General features: G+C 41.8%; 1 protein-coding gene and 1 long non-coding RNA gene across 8 annotated transcripts; one reads left to right on the top strand and one right to left on the bottom strand.

Annotated features, from left to right (window-relative positions):
- Positions 1–1,445: 1,445 nt before the first annotated feature.
- Positions 1,446–4,389, bottom strand: LOC134100593 (uncharacterized). Of its 2 annotated transcripts, XR_009941291.1 has the most exons (5): positions 4,180–4,389; positions 3,259–3,331; positions 2,925–2,990; positions 2,574–2,793; positions 1,446–2,097 (listed from the first exon to the last, which is right to left on the bottom strand). It is a non-coding gene; the product is annotated as an uncharacterized LOC134100593 (long non-coding RNA). The 2 variants fall into 2 exon arrangements; XR_009941290.1 differs by lacking the exon at positions 4,180–4,389 and having other exon boundaries at positions 3,259–3,992.
- Positions 4,390–4,407: 18 nt separating this feature from the next.
- On the top strand, positions 4,408–19,032 carry smpd4 (sphingomyelin phosphodiesterase 4). Of its 6 annotated transcripts, none has more exons than XM_062553865.1 (20): positions 4,408–4,426; positions 5,664–5,734; positions 5,857–5,943; positions 6,678–6,814; positions 6,918–6,993; positions 7,134–7,242; positions 7,409–7,461; positions 7,585–7,733; positions 7,857–7,989; positions 8,142–8,213; positions 11,812–11,901; positions 13,253–13,401; positions 13,691–13,781; positions 14,029–14,126; positions 15,285–15,448; positions 15,853–16,055; positions 16,324–16,557; positions 17,130–17,261; positions 17,699–17,827; positions 18,131–19,032. In XM_062553865.1, exons 2-20 carry the CDS (start codon positions 5,696–5,698, stop codon positions 18,440–18,442), a joined length of 2,457 nt encoding a protein of 818 aa, XP_062409849.1. In that variant the 5' UTR covers positions 4,408–4,426; positions 5,664–5,695; the 3' UTR covers positions 18,443–19,032. The 6 variants fall into 6 exon arrangements, with proteins under 6 accessions (XP_062409849.1, XP_062409851.1, XP_062409848.1 ...); XM_062553867.1 differs by lacking the exon at positions 4,408–4,426 and adding an exon at positions 4,554–4,690 and having other exon boundaries at positions 7,134–7,230; XM_062553864.1 differs by lacking the exon at positions 4,408–4,426 and adding an exon at positions 4,554–4,690.
- The last annotated feature ends 366 nt before the right edge of the window (positions 19,033–19,398 follow it).

The following is a 19,398-nucleotide window of genomic DNA, read 5'->3' as shown; positions in this document are numbered from 1 at the left end:
CAAAAAGAAAAACTACTGCAGTACAGGCCAAGTAAGGCCTGAATTTGCTTGTCTGACGATGCATGCAGGGACCAGATGATCGCGGCTCTGCCAGAGACATGACAATACTGCCACCCACTTACTTCAGATGGCGTTGCAGGTCAAAACGGTGTATTGAAAGCAAGGGGGCAGGCATATTCCCGGAAGTAGAAACACGAAATGAGCTGGTGATCAACACTCTGCTAACTCCCTTGGACGGCCATAGACTTTCAGATTTTTGCGATCCCATAACTTCATGTAACATGTGCCCTTTGTCTCCCTTATAGCTTCTGTGTATTCTATATAGGGTATCGAAGTCAAAATTAATTCACTGTTTCCCCGTATATTACGTTGGTTTCCCGTAAAGAAGTATTTTAGCATGTCGGTTGTAGGGAAGCTAACGTTCGACGTCACATTTCCCGTAATGTCTGGATCAGAAGCTCAGTGTTGGCTGTTAGAGCTATGTGTTAGAGCTCAGTCCAGCCTGCACGAAAACCATGACGGAAAGTCATTCACAAGATCAGTGAAAAAGCGTAATAGCCCACGGTAGCCTACTGTTTGATAGGGTAAAGCATTACCTATAGGCAAGACAACATAATATTAATATTAAAAACGAACGTTGGAAAAGAAGACTCAAACTTTTTTTTCCTCCATTAATGTTTTGAAGATGATCATGTGTGGTAGTTTTCAACATGAACACGACATGATATCTTCTACTCTGCTTGATATAATGAATGTTCAACGTAATAAATACATACATAAATAAATGTTTAACTTTAATGACTGATCACACGTTTATTTATTACTAGAGCTTAATAAATAGTAATAAGTGATAACAAATTCAGTAGTGTGTTGCCTCCACTGCGGAAATACTGCACTTACCTTTAACCTCTTAATGCAGATGGAGATTCTTGCCAAATTTTGAAAAAATTTTGAACGATTTGTTTTTATACAATAACAGTCATTATGCCAAGTTCCACGGGCAGCACAATGATCACTCAGGGCTTAAATTAAAGACACATGACATGGGCCAAGATATAGATTTACCTTCAGGATTTTATTTACTTCATGAAGTTTCTTTTTCACAACATCATATACAAAAAATAAAAGTTGCCTATTGTTTTTGAGTTTTACTGTCGTAGAGTTTACAGTAAGTGCAGGTCATGCATTTCCTGATTCATCATGGTCTTGGGAGGTACTGCACAACGTTTGGAGCAGACATATAGATGTATGTACTGTAGGTGCTACACAGCAATTCCTAATAGGTGCATTTAGGCATTCTCAAGTGTCCAAAACCTCTCAAAACTCCAAAAAACAAAAATGTGTCTGTCACTATTTATCTGTGTGTGTTGCTTTGATATTGTGTCACAGTACAGACACCCAGATAGCAATAGGTCAGTGGCCACTGGCGGCCCACCAGCGGCAGAGTTGGCGGTCCAACGGCGGTACCCACCAGTGGCCCGCTGGAGTTTTGCTCATCGGTTCTCTAGCGGTCCACCGGCGGCTCAGAAGCGGCTCCAGATAAAGGGCCACCCTTTTGCCGCTTACTACCCACCAGCTTCTAATTGGCCTTATTTATGGCCTTAATAATTAAAATTATGTACTAAAATATAGCAATAATACATTATAACACTTTCCATTTGCCCTCAATCAGAACAATTTACAATTATTTACAGGGCTTACCAAAGTTACCAAATTTACTAAGGTGAAGACAGTGCCTGCTGATGAGAAACCTATAAATGTATTCTGTAATTTAATAATCCAATATAAAAACATTTATCCTCAGCAACTATCACACAGACTCACCACACATAGTATTAGGTTCAATACATTTTGTTTATTTATTTCTTTTACATGCTCATTTACATGCTTTATTTCTTCTACATGCTTAAACAATTTATTAAAATTATTTTTAATAATGATATTAATATGCAACACACTCTTCAGGTGTAAGGACTTAAAAGCCACCTTTCCTGCTGCACCAGTCTAATTAATTTGGAGCGCCAGGGACCTCCTCAAAGCCCGGCCCAGCATCCTCTTAACAGCATCTCGGTGGTTTTCCCTCCCAAGTATGTTCACCTGAAATACAAAGACCAAAATTACAATGGCATAACTTCCAGTCAAACATCTTAGCTGTTTTCAGCTTAAGCTGTTTTGCTATTTCATGCACAACCATCAAATACAGAGGGTATATATGATGACAAAAAGTGACAACATGTCATGTATCAAGCACACAACGCTCCACTTGGGAATGAGATTCAAGTTTAACAACACTCAAGGAGTTGAATAACGTGGCTCTCAATATATGATGTCTGTTCCCCAAAAATGTAGTGGGGAAGGGAAAAGAGATGTGAAATGCGACAGTTGTTTCAGATAACAATGGCTACTCACATGGTCTCACTTCTCGACACCCATTCCGTGATTTGAATAGTATTTTTGAATCAGTGAGTAAGTCCACATTAAAGCAAGGCAGAGCCACATTCATTACGAGAGCCAGGCTAGGACTTTTGTGCCTACAATAATCACATGGCAAAACACTTAAAAAACAGACATACCAGTTGATTTTTCAGGTCCGCATCGGATGCAAGCCGCCTCTCCAACTCGTCCAGGTCCTCAACATTACTCAATGGCCTGTTGTTGTCCTCCACGAGGCCAAGATCTGCCACACCACCACCACCTAGCTTCTGCAGCATAGATGTGTTCACAGCCACCTGCTGCTTTACCCCAGCTCCTCCTCAATTGTTCGGAAGTGCTGCAGAACAAGTCTGTAAAAATCTATGAATCAAAAGGAATAGATTGGAATTGGCATGACACAAAAAGTAAAGATGCAAAGAAGTTGTGACAGACATTCATGGCTTGTTTCTCCCTTGATATTGGTGCCAGATTAATGAAAATGCAGTTCTAACTTGCTGGGGTGTTATTGGCAGCGCTGTGAGCGAATTTGACGGAGGTGTAGGTCTGACTGGTAAACTCTGTTGAACAGATTAGAAATGAAAAGGCGTATTTAGTGAGATGATTACTGCAATGGCAGGGTTCATACAAAAAAAATGAGCTGAATTTACTACCTTTTCACTACCATCAACATGTTTTCTACTACAAAAGCAAAAGGTGAAGAGTAATGTAATGCAATACCTTTCCAAAACACAATAACACATTTAAGAACAGGATTTAACAATGAACCAAGCTACTGGCATTTGAACAGGGGTGTGTAGGCTGTCAATAGGCACTGAATGTATTTACCGGCATGGCTGGAGTTGATGAAGCTTGCTGGGTGGTGGTGCTGGCAAAGGTGTAGTGGTCTGACTGGTAAACTCTGTTGAACAGATTGGATATGAAAAGACGTGTTTAGTGAGATGATTACTGCAGTGGTATGACACCTGGCACATGCTAACTAGCGCCTAAAGTACAAACACTTCTAAAGGATATTTCCACTTAATTTTCAGACAAACCAAGCAAGGGACCACATTTACAGACTCTACAAATACTAACCATGATATCCATGTTTTATTTAAATGACTTGAAAGAGATCGTCAGGTATAAATGCACCATACAGTAGTGGTCAGTTCATTCATTCAGATGCTGTTACATGCTAACTAGCGCCTAAAGTACAAACACTTCTAAAGGATATTTCTACTTAATTCTCAGACAAACCAGGCTAGGGACCACATGTACAGACCCTATAAATACTAACCATGATGTCCGTTTTTTATTCAAATGTCTTGAAAGAGATCGTCAGGTATAAATGCACCATGCTAGTGTGGCCAGTTCATTCATTCACATGCTGTTACATGCTGTTACATGCTAACTGGCGCCTAGAGTACAAACACTACTAAAGGATATAACACTTCTAATAATTTACAATCTACTGATAAATACTGATAAATACTGACGGTCGACATTACGATTGACGTTAGTGAAACTATAATGAACAGTAAAAAGTTAGCCTGTCTGCCTCTAACGGTTTTCTTTTGCTATCCACTTCAGACTTTACTGCTAGCCATAGCTAGACTTTAGCGAGTCTAACGCTTTATTAATCTATTCGATGTAGGTTTTTAAAAACGTGATCATCGACTTAACAGTACAGAAATACCATTTTGCAAGAAATGAGTGATTCAGACAAAGACTAAAAATATGTTTAAAAAAGAATCAGATTGTACTTACAAGATCCAAGAAATCGCAGTCAGTCGAGGTCGAATGGCAAAATATCTGTATGAACATCTATCAGACGAGTTACAGCAATGTTCAGGGCGGCCAACGTCACAAAATGAGTTTGAGTCTGCGCAGTACGATGAACAGGAAACGATTTTTTGTTTCAGCCCCCTCTCATTGAGAACGACGGAGTCTGTTTGTCCATTTCTTTTAGGTCTATGATTGAAAGTTATTAGAGGGGGAACACTAACTAAACAAGGTGCATACATATACTTTTAACATTTCTAATTAATATGTTACCTCTTGGCTGTCTTCGACCAAAGAAACACACGACTGGCAAATTATTTTGATATGGCTACATAGAACGTCGCGTTTCAACCAACATCATTTTCTGAGAGGAAATGACGTAATTTGTACGTTTGCAAGCTTTTTGGATGTAACCGCGGTTTACTCGGGGTACACTGGTGATCTATTTTGAGATAAATGGTCATCTAACTCATTCTTAAGTAAAGTAACCTTTGTGGTAAGACAAACAGCTGCTATTTGCACCACTTATTTCTAAAATATACCTCTGCGTCGTTAGAATTTCAGATTAGGCGCAACGTGCGTGTGGTTAACGTTGCAGGTCCACCGAGGTCCTTAAAATTACCTGACGTAGAGCCAGCACACTAGTAGACAAGATACCAAGATACAAGTAATATTAACAGTGTTAGTTGGAGCTGGCTACTCTTAGCATCGCCTGTCTTGGGCTGCTTGTAACGGTGTTGTGCCTGGGAAGTGAGTTAGCTTGCTAGTTAGCCTAGCACATACAGGCAAGTTCTGATGACAATATGGCATAATGTCAACTGCTAACGTAACTTCCCCACAATCATTCTAGTATGAACAAGTGTTGCTGTTGTAACTATTAGCTTGCAAACGTTTTGTAGATATATCAGTAAGTTAACGTAAACGTGGTGTCTTCAACTTAGGATCTTGAATCAGCTAATGTTACCGGTGTTCATGCATGTACGTCTGTACAGATTTGAGATAACTGCTATAAAGGGATTGCTGAGGTCCAACTAGCTAAATATGATTTGAAATTGACTAACGTAACCTATTGCTATCTGAGTTGATCTTAGGAAATAACATTAAGTTAACTATCCTAACATTTTGTTAACGTTAATGTTCGTTAGCTGATGTTAGCTGGGTTCAAGTTGATAGCTCTGTGTATTAGTTAGCCAACACGTTAGGCTGTATTAGTCTTATATAGCTGATCCTCTTTCTGTCAGTTCAAATTATTTAGTCGCACAGTGTTTTAGCCCGCTAACTAACGATGTGGCCAACTGTAACATGCTAGCTATCTTAGCTCGTTATTAAGTACCGTTATCCATCATGTGCACTTCATGTTTTATGGTGACTAACGTTGATTGTATTGTGCTGGCATCTGGCCAAATGGACAAAGCACTATAACTTGTATACTATAAACTATTTGAGATGATGGACTTCTGCCCTTCTAGGTGTCCGAGAGTGTGAGGACATCTGAGATTCAATGGCGGGTGCAGTAATGCAACAGCCCAGTTACTTACTGGTATGTATTTTTTCTCCTTGACAATATGTCATGGCTTAGAAATATCAAGTTGGTTTACGCCTTGGTGTTACTGCCATGAGAACAGTGTTTTTGATATACTTTCATGGTCTCTGATTCCACAGGCCAATTTGAAAGCTGACTGGACCACAAAGCCTTTATTACAGCGCTGCCAAGAACTGGTGAAAGTGATAAATGATTACCCTGCAAAGGTGAGTAGTTTTTAGATGATCCTGTTATAACAATCTGCTCAAATGCTGTATTCCTCGACAACCACACAACCTTCACTATAGTCATTGTCCAGGGATGTTGAATTGAGAGGCTAGCCAGTGGTTTCTTGTCACTAGAACCCATAGTCATAGTTTTAAGTTTAGTTGTAATGTCTTGCATGTTTCACCACTTCTTAGTTTTCATTTTAAACATAGACATTTCATGACAGATTTTCAAAACCCCCCTAGACTACTGACACAACTTGTGTTTCCGACTCAAAATAAAATATCCTGGCAGGTTCATCTCTGGAAGATATGTTAGTGATTTCAAGGAATGTCAATGTCACTTTGTTTCAACACATGCCAGACAGTAACAGCTGAGCAGGTCGGCAGACGCCTGTGTGTGCTCATGCTTGGCTAAGCTGGTTTAATGCGGACTGACTGCTCTCCACCCTTTTGCTTTACTGTTGTGTCACTGCCAGCCATTGTGTTGGTTACTTGCATTAGTAACATTACATTAGTTATTGCAGAATCTAGTCTAAGATTCTATCTAGATCTCCTTTTTTCTTTTTTACAAAATTATGTTCTCAGTGTATGTGTTGACAGTGGTGGTCACGTTTCCTCCAAATCTGCTGGTTTTTAAGTATCGTCATTGATGGGAGACTGGTTTCTAGCTTGTCCTGACAATTGCAACATTGTGGTTGCATGTTCACGGATATTTGTCTGGTGCAATCTAGGAGCTGCATCTCATCTTCCCGTGGTTGGTGGAGAGCATCTTTGGCAGCTTGGATGGCGTCATTGCTGGCTGGAATCTGCGTTTTCTGCTGAGCCGCACCAATGAATATGGGATTGTCATGGAATTTCTGCACCCCAAGTTCGTAATGATACATAAAAGATTTTAAGAACCATTGGCTCATGCCCCTTCCCATTTACACTTAGTTTAAACTTTATTTATATATCTTAATGTTAATTCACAGCGGCCCAATGATGAAACTGGTGTACAAACTGCAAGCAGAGGAGTACAAGTATGAAATGCCTATCAGCTATCTGCCAGTAAGTCCTCATGGAAATATTTTGTCTATGTTACTATGTGTTTGTGTATTTATTTACTAGATCTAATTCTGTAGGATTATTGTCTGAATTAGTGCTTCCTGTGAGCTTCACTGTGTCCATCTTCATCTCCCCCCTTGCAGGGCCCTGTAAAAGCATCCATTCAAGAAGGCGTCCTCCCAGACAGCCCTCTCTTTCATAACAAGCTCCAGTTCCCCATGTCTGGCCTGCTGACTCTCAGTATGTCCCTCAGTATCCTTAGAGCGTCCCGAACGCTGAGATCATAGTTTTTTAGTCCCACAGTCATTTTTGATTTCTGCTTCACTGGATTCTAGTTTATTTTTTAATGTGAACATGACATTTTATTGACAGGTTGATTAAGCAGCTAGTCCATTGAATTTCCTTAACCTTTCCCCAGATCCTTTTGAATACTACATGTTCAATTTTGCCTCAAGTTTACTTGCGCCAAAGGTAAGAACCAGTGCAATATTCAGTTCAATATTATCTGTTGGCTCTTGCTGAATTTTTCCAGCTGTCTGGCCCTCTAAGATGGTTACTTGTTTTCACATGATTCTCATGTCCTCTCTATCACAGACATATCTTACAACGAATGGCACCCCCACAGACAATGCATACTTTGTGCTGGTGGACACCTACCTCAAATACTTCCTTCCCACAGAGGGCAATGTGCCACCATCGCCATTCTCAGATACAAGAGGCACTGTGTCGCCTCCTGCACCAAGGTACCCTTTGGACACAATCTTTATTACATCTCTATCCATTTCCCTGTTGTTTTCTTTAAAAAGTTTCATATCCTATGGCCGAGTAGCTTTGTGTATTGAGAAGGATTTCTCCATAATCTATAGGTCACCCAGTGTGCCATTTGTCGGCTATGGGGCACACAGCACTAGCCTTCTGAAACGGCACATTTCCCATCAGCCCTCAGTCAATGCTGACCCTGCCGCCCAGGAAATATGGCGGTCAGAGACGCTCCTACAGGTGAGTTTCTTTCATAGTCAGCAGTTCCCTTGTGGTGTTAATGGCTCCAATTCCAGTTTATAAGCATATGCAGTTCACATGAAAAGTGTGTGTGTGTGTGTGTGTGTGTCTGTGTGTGTGTGTGTCTGTCTGTCTGTCTTTGTCATTTTCAGGTGTTTGTAGAGCTTTGGTTGCACCACTACTCTCTTGAAATGTATCAGAAGCTGCAGTCTCCACAGGTGAAGGTAAGAGCATGAAAAAAAAAAAATCTTCACCACCAGATCCTACCCCCTTGCCACCCTGCTGCATTGCCCCCACTGCACGGCTGATTGGCTGAACACTCCATAGACACACCCCCTAGCCCCTTACTGCCCGAAGCTGTCCTTAAACCTCTGCACAAGCCTCCCATCCAATCCAATACTGTGCCCTGCTGCTGACTAGTTGACACCTCGCATACATCAAGCACACATACGCACACACACTATTTCAAGTATGAAGTTCATAGAAACATACTTGTTATCCCACTTAAGCCCTAAGTATACTCCTGCAAACGCAGCCACATTTCGGTTTGACACACAGTGTGCATCTCTGGATGGAGCTGTGCCGCACCGAATGTTTTAAAGCAGTAGCTCAGGGTCAAGGGAGAGCAAATGCCGTGTGTGCCCTTTATTCATTTAGTGAACACTCTTCTCCTAAGTGATATGCAGGAGAGATGCCGGTTTCCATTAGTGCATTTGCTCTCTGGTTGCTGGAGGCCTGCTGATGAAATGAGTGCTTTGTTTATTCCATGCCTCAGTGAATCATAGCTTATTAGATGGCCAGCAGTGGTAGTTTTAAAGGAACATGCCGACATTTTGGGGAAATTAGCTTATTTTCCGTCTGCCCCCAGAGTGAGATAAGCCGATACGAGCCCCTTGTCTTGTCTCTGTGTGCAGCAACTCTCAGTCTGACGCTCCTAGTCTAGCATAGTTCACTTTGCATAGTTCACTGGAAGTGGATTGAACCCGTTCGCCTTTAGCTCCCTTTTAGCTTCAGGCCTGCTGGTGTAACCCACTTCCATCATATCGATTAATCTGGTGGAATTGATTGGAAGAGCCCTAGCGTAATTTGGTGACACAAACATGCACGTAGGCTACATATCGGTGTTGTGCCAACAGACGTTTCGGAGTATACTTGAGCTCTTAGTGTTAGTGACCAGTGCCTCCTAACTGACACATGCACATGCAGTACATATGCTCTGACCTAACGTCTCTTCCAGACACAAACCACAAACACACCTCTGTTTTCTGAGGAACTCACACGAGCACAGACACACACGCACAGTGTGTGAATTGCACATGCTGCAAAGCCACTGTATGTGTGAACTGCTCATAGTCTCAACTGATGTGCACCAAGTTGGCTTACATTCCATGAACTGTTGATGTTCGTACTCCCTGTAATTTGGACACTGCTTCCTTCTTGTGTGTATTCTGAATGACTTGCTCCATTTCCTTTTTTGTAAATGGGGTCATGTTAGAAAGGCGATGCATCTGTAAGTCACATGATTCTAGACGCTTATACCAGTGACATTCAAGCCAACCAGTCAAAACTAGAACACGGGAACTTCGATTGAAGATGTTTTGGCATCACTCGACACAACTGGGCTTTGATTAGAACCAGAGTGGCTGTCTTTTTTTTCTCTCTCTCTGTGATGGGCGAAGTGCAGAGTGAAGGGACTTCACCAATTTGGCATGTGAATCTGGTAGTAATGCTGTGGCTCATTGTCTCTCCATCTCTCTCTCTTTCGTCCATCTTCTTGTCGACCTGTCGCTTGGTGTGTGTGTCTTTCTCTCTCTCTCTCTCTCTCATCCTGCTCTCTGATCATGCATGCTGTGTCTGCGTGGCTCCACGGTCTGCTTTGTGTCTGCTCTCTCTGCTGTGGTCCCCTGCTTGAGCGAGGAAGGCTCTCTCCTCTGGCTCTCTCTCTCTGGTTCTTGCGGCTTACAAGCTCCTGGCGTTTGTTGACTGCCCCATTCCTGCTTTGGTCCACATCATGACTTGTCCAGCACCCTGTCAACAAGTGCAAGTCCTAGCTTCTTGCTTGTCTTCTGCTGCTCCCTAAATGAATATGACAAACTATGTCATGAGATCCATTGAGCACCTTGAAGATGTGATTTGTTGCGTTGCCATGGAGACTGTGAGATGCAGTAACCCCCTTTTTGATATGTAGCACATCTACCTCTGATTAAGTAGGTCTTTGACACACATTTTTGGGGGTTGGGCCTAATTAACTGGTTACTGGTTCATGTAGAACCTTAGAACAGATAATACTTTAACACTAGGATGGTAATTTCACAAATGCTGCAACAGATTGCCCCATGGCATCAGAGTGATACTTAGTAACCAACATTTAAATTTGAATATTTAGCACTCATAGCCAAATATGTGCCCCGATCTGACAACATGAGTCACAAGTCACTCATTCCAATTTTTAGTCACAGGCCAATTACTTGGCCTGTGACTAAAAATTGAAAAAAACATTGAAAATGTCGATTTGTATTTTTGGTCCACATTATGAGTTTCATAGTTAAGACAAGAATGCAATGTAACTGAAAATAGAATTGGAAATTGGAAAAAGATGGTGGGAGTCCATAATTCAAATTCTTGACAACAATTCAAGCTAATTGTGTGTCCTCTGTCCATTGATGCCGAACTCTCTGTTTTGAATTTTGGGTCATGACTTTATGACTCATTTTGCCAAATTGGGCCACATATGATCAAATTTTAAAAATAGCGTGGACCTTTTAAGGTTCAAGTGAAACTATGATTACTGTTATGATTATCCATCATAATACTTTTACATTCCCGAGAGAGTAGAAGAGCATAGTCAGGTACAGCAGAAACAGCAGTGTCCTATAGTTTATTTATAGCAGAATGCCATTGACCGTCAGGACAGAGTTACCCAAACATTGCCTGTCAGGAAACAACCTAAACAATCATAGTACATTTTTTTTTGTATAATTTTGTATATGAAAAAGAAATTCACCGATTCACTGTTGATCACTGAGTGTAGACTAGCGATGTTTATTATACAAATAAATAGATGTTTATTATACAAATGTTCTAATATTGAACTAACTAGCTATCCAGAAGCTTGTTGCACTAGACAATTCTAACAATTGGAAATGAACACAAGGAGGACTTTGGCAACTATAGTGTGTGAAATCCCCATTTGTGACCAAAGAGCAGTTTATAAACCCTCACAATTATGTAATGGCAGGTTACCTTTCACCTTTTTAATTAATACTAGTTAAACTATATTTCATGCAATTTATCAATCACCCATATTTGGCATAAGGCGTTTGGATTTAGAGACTTGGATAGCTACAAAATACAGTAATGGCAGCTGACAGCAGTCTTGGACACTAGTGTCAGCATCCACCTATTGCAGTGCTACTTTAGTCACAAAGTTGATTGTGCAGGATATTTACTTACTGCATCACACACCAGCTCCCATGCATTTTGTGTGGTCAGGATTGTTCTTGTGTGATCTGTGTTGTGTGTTGTGTGTGTGTGTGTATTGTGTGCTGACATTTTTTTTGTCTTGAGTTCTGAATCTTTCTTTTCTCTTTTTGTGGATTTGCACTCTTATTATCGATCTATCCTTATTTTCCTTTTCTATTCTCATGTTCACCTTCGTCCTCCTCCTCTACCCCCACTCCCTTCTTCTCTTTTCCTTTTTTCCCCTCCTTCCCCTTCCTCTTCCTCCATGTGTCCCCCCACTTCCTTACCTCTGCCCCCCCCCACCCTCCTGTGTGTTGTTGTCCTCCTCGTCGTCTTATTGTGATGGGCGTGCCCCTTCAGTTGGCGTTGCTGCAGTATCGCCTCAGTATGTCCAGCATGCCGTGCCAACCCCCTGCCCTGCCAGGCCCTGGGAGCCTCCACACCTACCAAGTACTTTAACCTTTTCATGCCTCTCCACATTTCTGCCAGTGAGCGATTTCGGGAGGAATGCTATGTTCACAACACCGTCAGTGTCATATGGAAATGATATAGGTTTTTGTGTTTGAGCCTAGAGGGTAAAGCGTTTTTTTTGTTGTTGTTTTTTGAGATATCCGATGGTGCAGACATGTTGTGAAGATGTGTTTTGTTTGCCAAGAAGTTATTGTTCTTTTAAGACACTTTCTTTTCATTCTCTTTGAAAGCATGCATTTATAAAAGAGATGAGAGCAGACCTTTCTTCTTTTGCCCATTATTTTCTTTCTTTTTTTGTTTGTTTTTTTACTTTAATTGCCCATTCTGAAGCCCTTTTCTGCCCATCAATTGAGGTTTTTAAGTCAACTTGGTATTAGCCAGTCTCAAGTTGGATAAGTTTTAAGTTTGAGGGGTTTTTTTTTGGGGGGGGGGGTTGTTTTTGTTTTGTTTTGGTGATGTCAAGGAAAAAAGGGTAAGCACACTCGTAAGATGAAGCTTATGGATCCAGTTTCATGTTCTCTGTTGCCCAAGACTGGTCATGCACGTCAAGACTCAAGTGATACCGTGCTCTGAAATTATAGTTATGCATCTTCAGCATATCATCCAGATCATTTGCTACTGATGAACTTGCTAACTAAAGTACTGTTCAGACTGCAAGCGGCTACCAACAAGTGGCTATGTAATGTTAATGCGATTCATCATTATCTGGCAAAATAACCACTGGTGGTGCTAAAAGTTGCACAAAACAAAGACCAAATAATTTCAACTTTTGAGGCGATTTGTGGATCACTGTATGTGTAAACCGGGCTTATGGGGGTGAATATTGTCAGTAAGTGCCGTCAATGTGGATGTTGCTAATTCTTGTAGTCAGCTGTTGAATAGAACTATGAAAGAAGTGATGCTGATATGATGGTTGTTGGTTTACATTTCTCAACATGGGTGAGAAATGTTTTGGTTTGTATGTGCAATTTCTTTACATAAACACTGAACACACAACACGTGAAGTTAGGATTGCGCACTGCTTTGACCATGTTCAGACATCACTCAGGTTAGATCCTCTCAGCAGTGATAATTTATCAATTATATGAAAGCCAATGTATTACAGTAATTTCCTGCATATAAGCCGCATTGTGTATAAGCCGCAAGACGGTGCTTTATGCAAGTTAAAAGAAACACCATATTAACTGCCCCCCTGTATTAACCTATTAGCTGAAGAAATTGAGCAAAATCTGCTAAATCTGTATAAGCCGCGGCTAATAGTCAGGAAATTACAGTACACGTGTGCTCCTGTAGACGTGAGTCTTAATCATGTGCATGTGTGTGGATGCAGGAGCCCTTCAGCCCCACGGAGGAGCACGTGCTGGTGGTGCGGCTGCTGGTCAAACACCTCCACGCCTTCTCCAACAGCCTGAAGCCCGAGCAGGTCTCCTCCTCCCCTTCCACTCACTCCCACGCCAGCCCTCTGGAGGAGTTCAAGAGGTGAGCAGCTCCGCACTCCCACTGGATTTATTTTTAATTCAGCGGCATTGCATTATCTTGCTCTCTGTTGTTAAGTTTTGCTCAGTAAACTCAGTAGACTCAGTAAAGTAAAAAAAAAAAAAAGAACAAAGACTTGAAGTGTGCGTATTCTTCTTTAAAGTCACAAGTTTATTCTAAATCCTGCACCTGAACTGCAAGTGAACGATGTCCACTTGATTCCGTTGCGATTGTCCATCACTGGGTGTTCTCAAATGTTTTAACACAACGTTCACCATATATCATTTTCCAGGGTGGTGGTCCAGCGGTTTGTCCAGCAGAAGCTGTACGTCTTCCTTCAGCACTGCTTTGGCCACTGGCCTTTGGATGGCTCCTTCAGAGCGGTTGGTCCTCCCCTCTTCCTCAAACAACTCACGCAATTATGCCATATAAATGCTGATCATTCAGTGTATCGTATTGATCATGTGATGTGGTTTTTATGTTAAAATTGAAAGCTTAGGCAAGGGATAATTCAATATTTGTGAAGCATATGATTTGATAATTGGGGCACACAGTGAATAAGAAATGGGTGTGTGAGAAGCATCAAGTACTGTATTTCACACTTTCACTCCTTGTTTTTTTTTGGTGAAGGTATTAGAGACGTGGCTGAGCTACATCCAGCCCTGGAGATACACAGGAGAGAAGAACCAGCCAGCAGATGGGCAGATCAGAAGTGTTCCAGACAAGTGGTACTTCAGCTCGCTTTGCACCCACATACAGTATTATTGTAGATGTACAGTAGCTTTCAAAACTATATAACCTGTCCTGAAAGTCATCACCACCACCACCATTACCAAAGATACTGACATCACGCATTTATTGTGATCACAAGCACTATTGGAACCATAAGCAAAAGGTGGCATTACACAACCCCAGATACTTTGTGTTAAAGGTGGTCCCCAAACCTAAGCTTACAGGAAAGATTTTAACAGGGAAAGTCCAAGGTTGTTCAGCCTAGGCTCTATTTTTGGATTTTTTTTCCATTTTCACCAGTCATAAACAGACAAATTGAGTCAAGTGTTGAGTAAGAACACTAAAATTGTCAGGCTTGAAAGCCTACTTAGCATGAGGGAAATATCAAAGAACACTGCTCATTTTTGCCACTGACTAGACTCAAATGCAGCTCCCATGTGTCAAGAAGTATGTTGAGGTAAGGCATTTGCCTTTATAAAAGTATCATTCTACAAAGTCTCTACACTTACAAAGGTAAACAGAATCTGAGAGCTTCTCCATTTTACCAAGGCAATTTACTAACATTTTTAGCCTAGTCCTTGTTGAAACCAAGTGGTTTACTTTGTTTCACTCTTATAAATGCCCTTATGATTAAACATTGATGATGAGGTTTAATCAAACAATGGGCCCCAGAAAATCAATATAACAAAAGTGACCCTAGTGCACTGTTTTCTCAAACTATGGGCTGAGGACGAGGAGACTACTGGTCCGCGGAGTCAAAATACGTCTGGTGCTTCTGTCACTTGTCTGATCATTTGCTGCACACTTCGATCGTGGAGCCACGGATTGACAAGAGAAGAAAGCAACCGATCCACAATCAGAAGATATTTGCTGATTCTGTATCAACAAACCTTAAGAGACTGTCAGTGTGAGCCCTATGACCCCAAAGTCTGTCAAGTCCGGCCTTCAGGTCAAAGAAGTCCGAAAAAGACTGCCCTAGTGTTTGTTGCCAGTTGGGCATTTTTGTTGAAGCTCTTGAATGTCTCAAATGTGTGACGTCACGTCAGTGTATCGACCTCAAGGTCAAGGTGAAAGCTAGCTGCCAGATTAGCATCTACTGTCATGTAACTCTCAGTGAAGCATGTAATCACCTCACCTGTCTCTCTCCTTGGCAGGGCTCCCTTTGTGCAAGAGAATCTGCTGATGTACACCAAGCTCTTCCAGGGCTTTCTGAACCGAGCAGTACGTACAGACCTGGTCATCCCCAAGAATGCTCAGATGGTCTTCAGGGTGGCCAAAGTTTTCTCTCAGCCCAACTTGGCTGACATGATCCAAAAAGGTCTGTAAAGATTCATTAAGAAATATCACATGAAGTGTTTTTAAATTGTGTGGACTTTGACTGACCCTAAACCAGAATCTGCAATCAAACATGAGATGCTATGTTATGTGACATCTAAAAGGCAAATCTTACCAAGCCACTGGGAAGTAAGGCTTATAAGATGGACAGTTCCCACATTGTGTCATCATCCAGTCAATCTGTAGCCTTACCCTTCCGTTGATTTTTGTTTGTGGGAAGAATAAAATGAATAGTTTTCCTGCATAAACACAGATTGAATTTCTTGAATTTCCCCTTGGGGATCAATAAAGTATCTATCTATCTATCTATCTATCAGATAAAGCTGCCTTTTTTAGGGGCCTTGTTCTCCAACTGGAACAAACAGACTCTTCTTCTTCTCCCTTCAGCTGAGCAACTGTTCCTGGAACCGGAGCTGCTCCACCACCGGCAACACCGGGTCTTCCTCACGCCGTCGCACGGTGGCAGCTTCCTGTCGTCCCGCCAGCCCGTCACCACCGACGCCGTCTTCAAGGTGAAGAGCCACGTGTACAGCCTGGAGGGCCAGGACTGCCAGTACAAGCAGATGTTTGGCAACGAGCTACGGGGCACGGTGAGTCAAGAGCGTCAGTGAGATGACGGGCCATTTGCTAGCAGCTTCAGACATATCAGTTGGAAGGCTCTCATTGAAGCCATTGGAAGCTACATTTTTGAAGTCGGTATGAGTTTCTTCTGTGGAATAGAGAATTAGGACATAGATGGATAATACAAGTTTTGGATTTCAAAGAGGATGGTGTGACTATGACAAAAGACGTCACTCCGAACACAAAGACCTTTGTCCTGAGTCTCATTGTGATATTATTTTTTCATACCTGACTCAGGTCCTTAAGCTGGTCCAGATCATCGCTCAAGCTCGGCAAACGGCCAAGAGAATATCAGATCACTCAGCCGAGGTGGCTGCCAACAACTCGTTCATGTCCTGGTTTGGCATGGGCTCATCTGAGCCCAACAACTCGCTTGGTGGGAGTGCTTTGGATGACATGGGCGGCGAGTGCGTCAAGAAGACCCATGAATTCCTGGACAAGGCACTGGATTCCCTGTGCCTAATCTTCAGAGTAAGTCGGTGTGATAACGGCTATTAGTTTGTTTGTTGTTGTCCTTCAGTTCTTACAGAGCATAGCTAGAGACCATTCAAATGTGTCTCTCTGAATAGATTTTGCGTCAGAGTATTCAATTCAACTTAGTCTGATTTATGTGGCGCCAATGACCATTCTCGTTGTCTTAAGGTGCTTACAAAGCTTTAACACTCTTAAGCGAGTTATGACTGAGAGCTAGGAAAAAATGTCCCTTTCATGGAGATGTTAATGATTCCATTTCAGCACACAATATGTATTTAAGGTATATCATTCATAAGCAGAGTACAAAGTGTACACAACTGTTAGGTGGGAATTGGCAGCTGTAAGTAAATAGTGGTATTTAGTAAGTAAAGTAAAGTGATAGGAAGTGGATGAGGTGGAAAGACTGCATGAGCATCCCATAATGGATGATGGTCTGAGAAAGAAAGATGATATTATCCATTATCCATTATATGAGTTGATATAATCTTGGTGGGTGTCTTTCTAAATGTCATTCTAAAGGGTTGTTGATGAGATGCATGTTCACATGAATGACGCGTTTCAACTTGCAGCTGAATGCTGGGCAGCTGACTCAGGTCATGGCCAATGTGGCTTCAACAGAAGATGACATGGGGTCAAAACAGATGCCTGACAGCATTCCAGGGGAGAATGGACCCATACTGACCGATACTGGCAGGATGCAGGTGAGCCATTCAAGAAAGATTATGCCCATTCTTCACTATACACATGTCTGCCACATTTTAAAGTTGTTCACTGCTTTATCACATTAGTGGATCATCTGTCCTGCCACCTCCTATTGGCCTATATGGAATCAGATTAATCACACATACAGTACCCAATCATGTCTTTCTTCTGATTCCGTGTGTGTGTGTGTTTTACATAATTTTTAATGTATTATTATTCTAAGAGGCTTAAGTACTATTTTATTGTATTAACTCATTTAGCTTTATTTGATAATTAACGTCATTTGTACTGTACCAAATATAACCTTGCTCCTTACCTTGCCTCTTGAATTGTTTGTTTGTTTTTAACAGAAAACTAGTCATGACCCGACATAACATTTTTGTGGGCAGGAGTATTTTGTTTGTATAGTGATCCCAACCCCCATTCTCTGTCACAGATAATCAACGGACTCCGCAGATTTGACATTGAATACCATGGGGATCCAGAACTCCAGCCAATCAGGAGCTATGAAAATGCCTTTCTTGTACGCGTCCTCTACCAGATGTCTTCTTTTATCAACAATAGGGTAGGTATTCCACTGGATACATTGTTTCAAGTTTTAGGTTCTAGTTTTGTGTAATAGCCAAACAATGTTTCCTGCTTACCCTAAAGACCATTTGGGTCTGTCTGCTGTGTTGTATTGGTGAATTGGATGAACTGGATATCATCTGATGTTCATCAGAAGCTCCCCGAGCTTGTGTTTAATGCACAAGGAGTCTTGAGTTTACTGCCTTCTGGAAAGTGATTTGATGATCTTTTTGAAAGGAACAGAACCGAATTGGGATGTGGTTTAACCTTTTATTTATGTGCTTTTCTTTCTCAAATGCAGTTTGGTGATCACATGGCAGCGTTGTGCTCGCGGCCCGATTTCCTGGGCCGTATGGGACGTCACTACCTGAGCAGCGCCCCGGCCTCACGCCGCAGCCCATCGACGCGCCGTAGCCTGGAGCGCCACACGCGGCCACGCCTCAGCCTGCGCGGACTGGCCAGCTACCGCACCCTGCTCTCGGCCCTGCTCCTCTATCTGCTGGCTGCCCTGTTCGCCTTCGGCCCTCTCTCCAGCACAGCCCTCATCCTCCTGGTTGGCCTGATCTACGAACTGCTCGCTCAACTTCTGGGGCAGAAACTGAAGTCCCAATAAACTGCAAAGTGTTTTTTTTTTTTTTTTTGTATATAAATAGAGCTCGAGACATTAACTGGACTACCATGCACTGCACTACTGTGAGTGTCAGGGTCTTGGGTCGGGTTTCCCGGATTCGTTAAGAAGCTCTTAAGTGCAGAGAACTTCTTAGGAGCGTTGTTAGAGCGTTCTGATAGCACGCCTAAGAAGTTTTCAGCACTTAAGAGCTTCTTAACGAATCTCGGAAACCCGGCCCTGACCAGTATGAAAATCTAGAGTTGTAATTTATTGGGCTGGGATTTAGATCTACCAGAGGGATGATGTGCGATGTACCGAGATGTACTTTGGTCTTGTACAGTTTATTTTAGTTAAAAGGAAAAGTCAGGGAAGGCCTTTGTATAAACCACCTCTTATAATGAAACCAAATAAGTAGCTCTGGTCATTTTAGTCCGTTTTTAAGTGAGTGTAAATCAGTTTTGCACAAAGGAACTCATGGCTAATTTATGTAAATTATCAGTATCGGTTTTAGTTACATTTGTTGCTATATTCTGAAGCCTTGATGTTGACTGCCAAAATTTGCACTCTCAATTTTTATAAACAAAGTGAAAGAACTTTTTGTGAATATTTGTTTTTGTGAGTGTTTGTTAAAACAAAAGAATTGTGGCACTCCTGCCTCACTTGTGTAGCACCCTGTAGTTAATGGAAACCTGGAACTGCAATAACCCAGGGAAGCGTTCCCTTTTTCTGTGTTGACTTGTGTTCAGTGTTACTAACAATAATTGCGTAGGTAAATTGACATCTTCAGCCTGCCCTACACCACTCCGGTTGCAAGGATCAACAGGTTTGAATGTCGGCCGTCATGGCAACATGAATAAACGGGAAGAGTAATACGCATAGAAAGTTGAAATAATGAAAATGTCCACAAAAATTGTAATCTTAGGTAGCGTCTCTAGCCTAGTCGTCTAAAAGCTAATCTC

This window comes from Sardina pilchardus, chromosome 14 (genome assembly GCF_963854185.1).
Source record: "Sardina pilchardus chromosome 14, fSarPil1.1, whole genome shotgun sequence".
NCBI classification, from domain to species: Eukaryota; Metazoa; Chordata; class Actinopteri; order Clupeiformes; family Clupeidae; genus Sardina; species Sardina pilchardus.
The sequence above is the reverse complement of the archived record's forward strand: the minus strand, read 5'-3'. Positions and strand labels throughout refer to the sequence as shown.

Excerpts from the sequence above, each read along its gene's own strand:
- smpd4 (XM_062553865.1), top strand. The coding sequence starts at position 5,696 with ATGGCGGGTGCAGTAATGCAACAGCCCAGTTACTTACTG. Across the intron at positions 7,462-7,584 it reads CAAGTTTACTTGCGCCAAAG|ACATATCTTACAACGAATGG; the intron begins GTAAGAACCAGT and ends TCTCTATCACAG. Across the intron at positions 13,402-13,690 it reads CCTCTGGAGGAGTTCAAGAG|GGTGGTGGTCCAGCGGTTTG; the intron begins GTGAGCAGCTCC and ends ATCATTTTCCAG.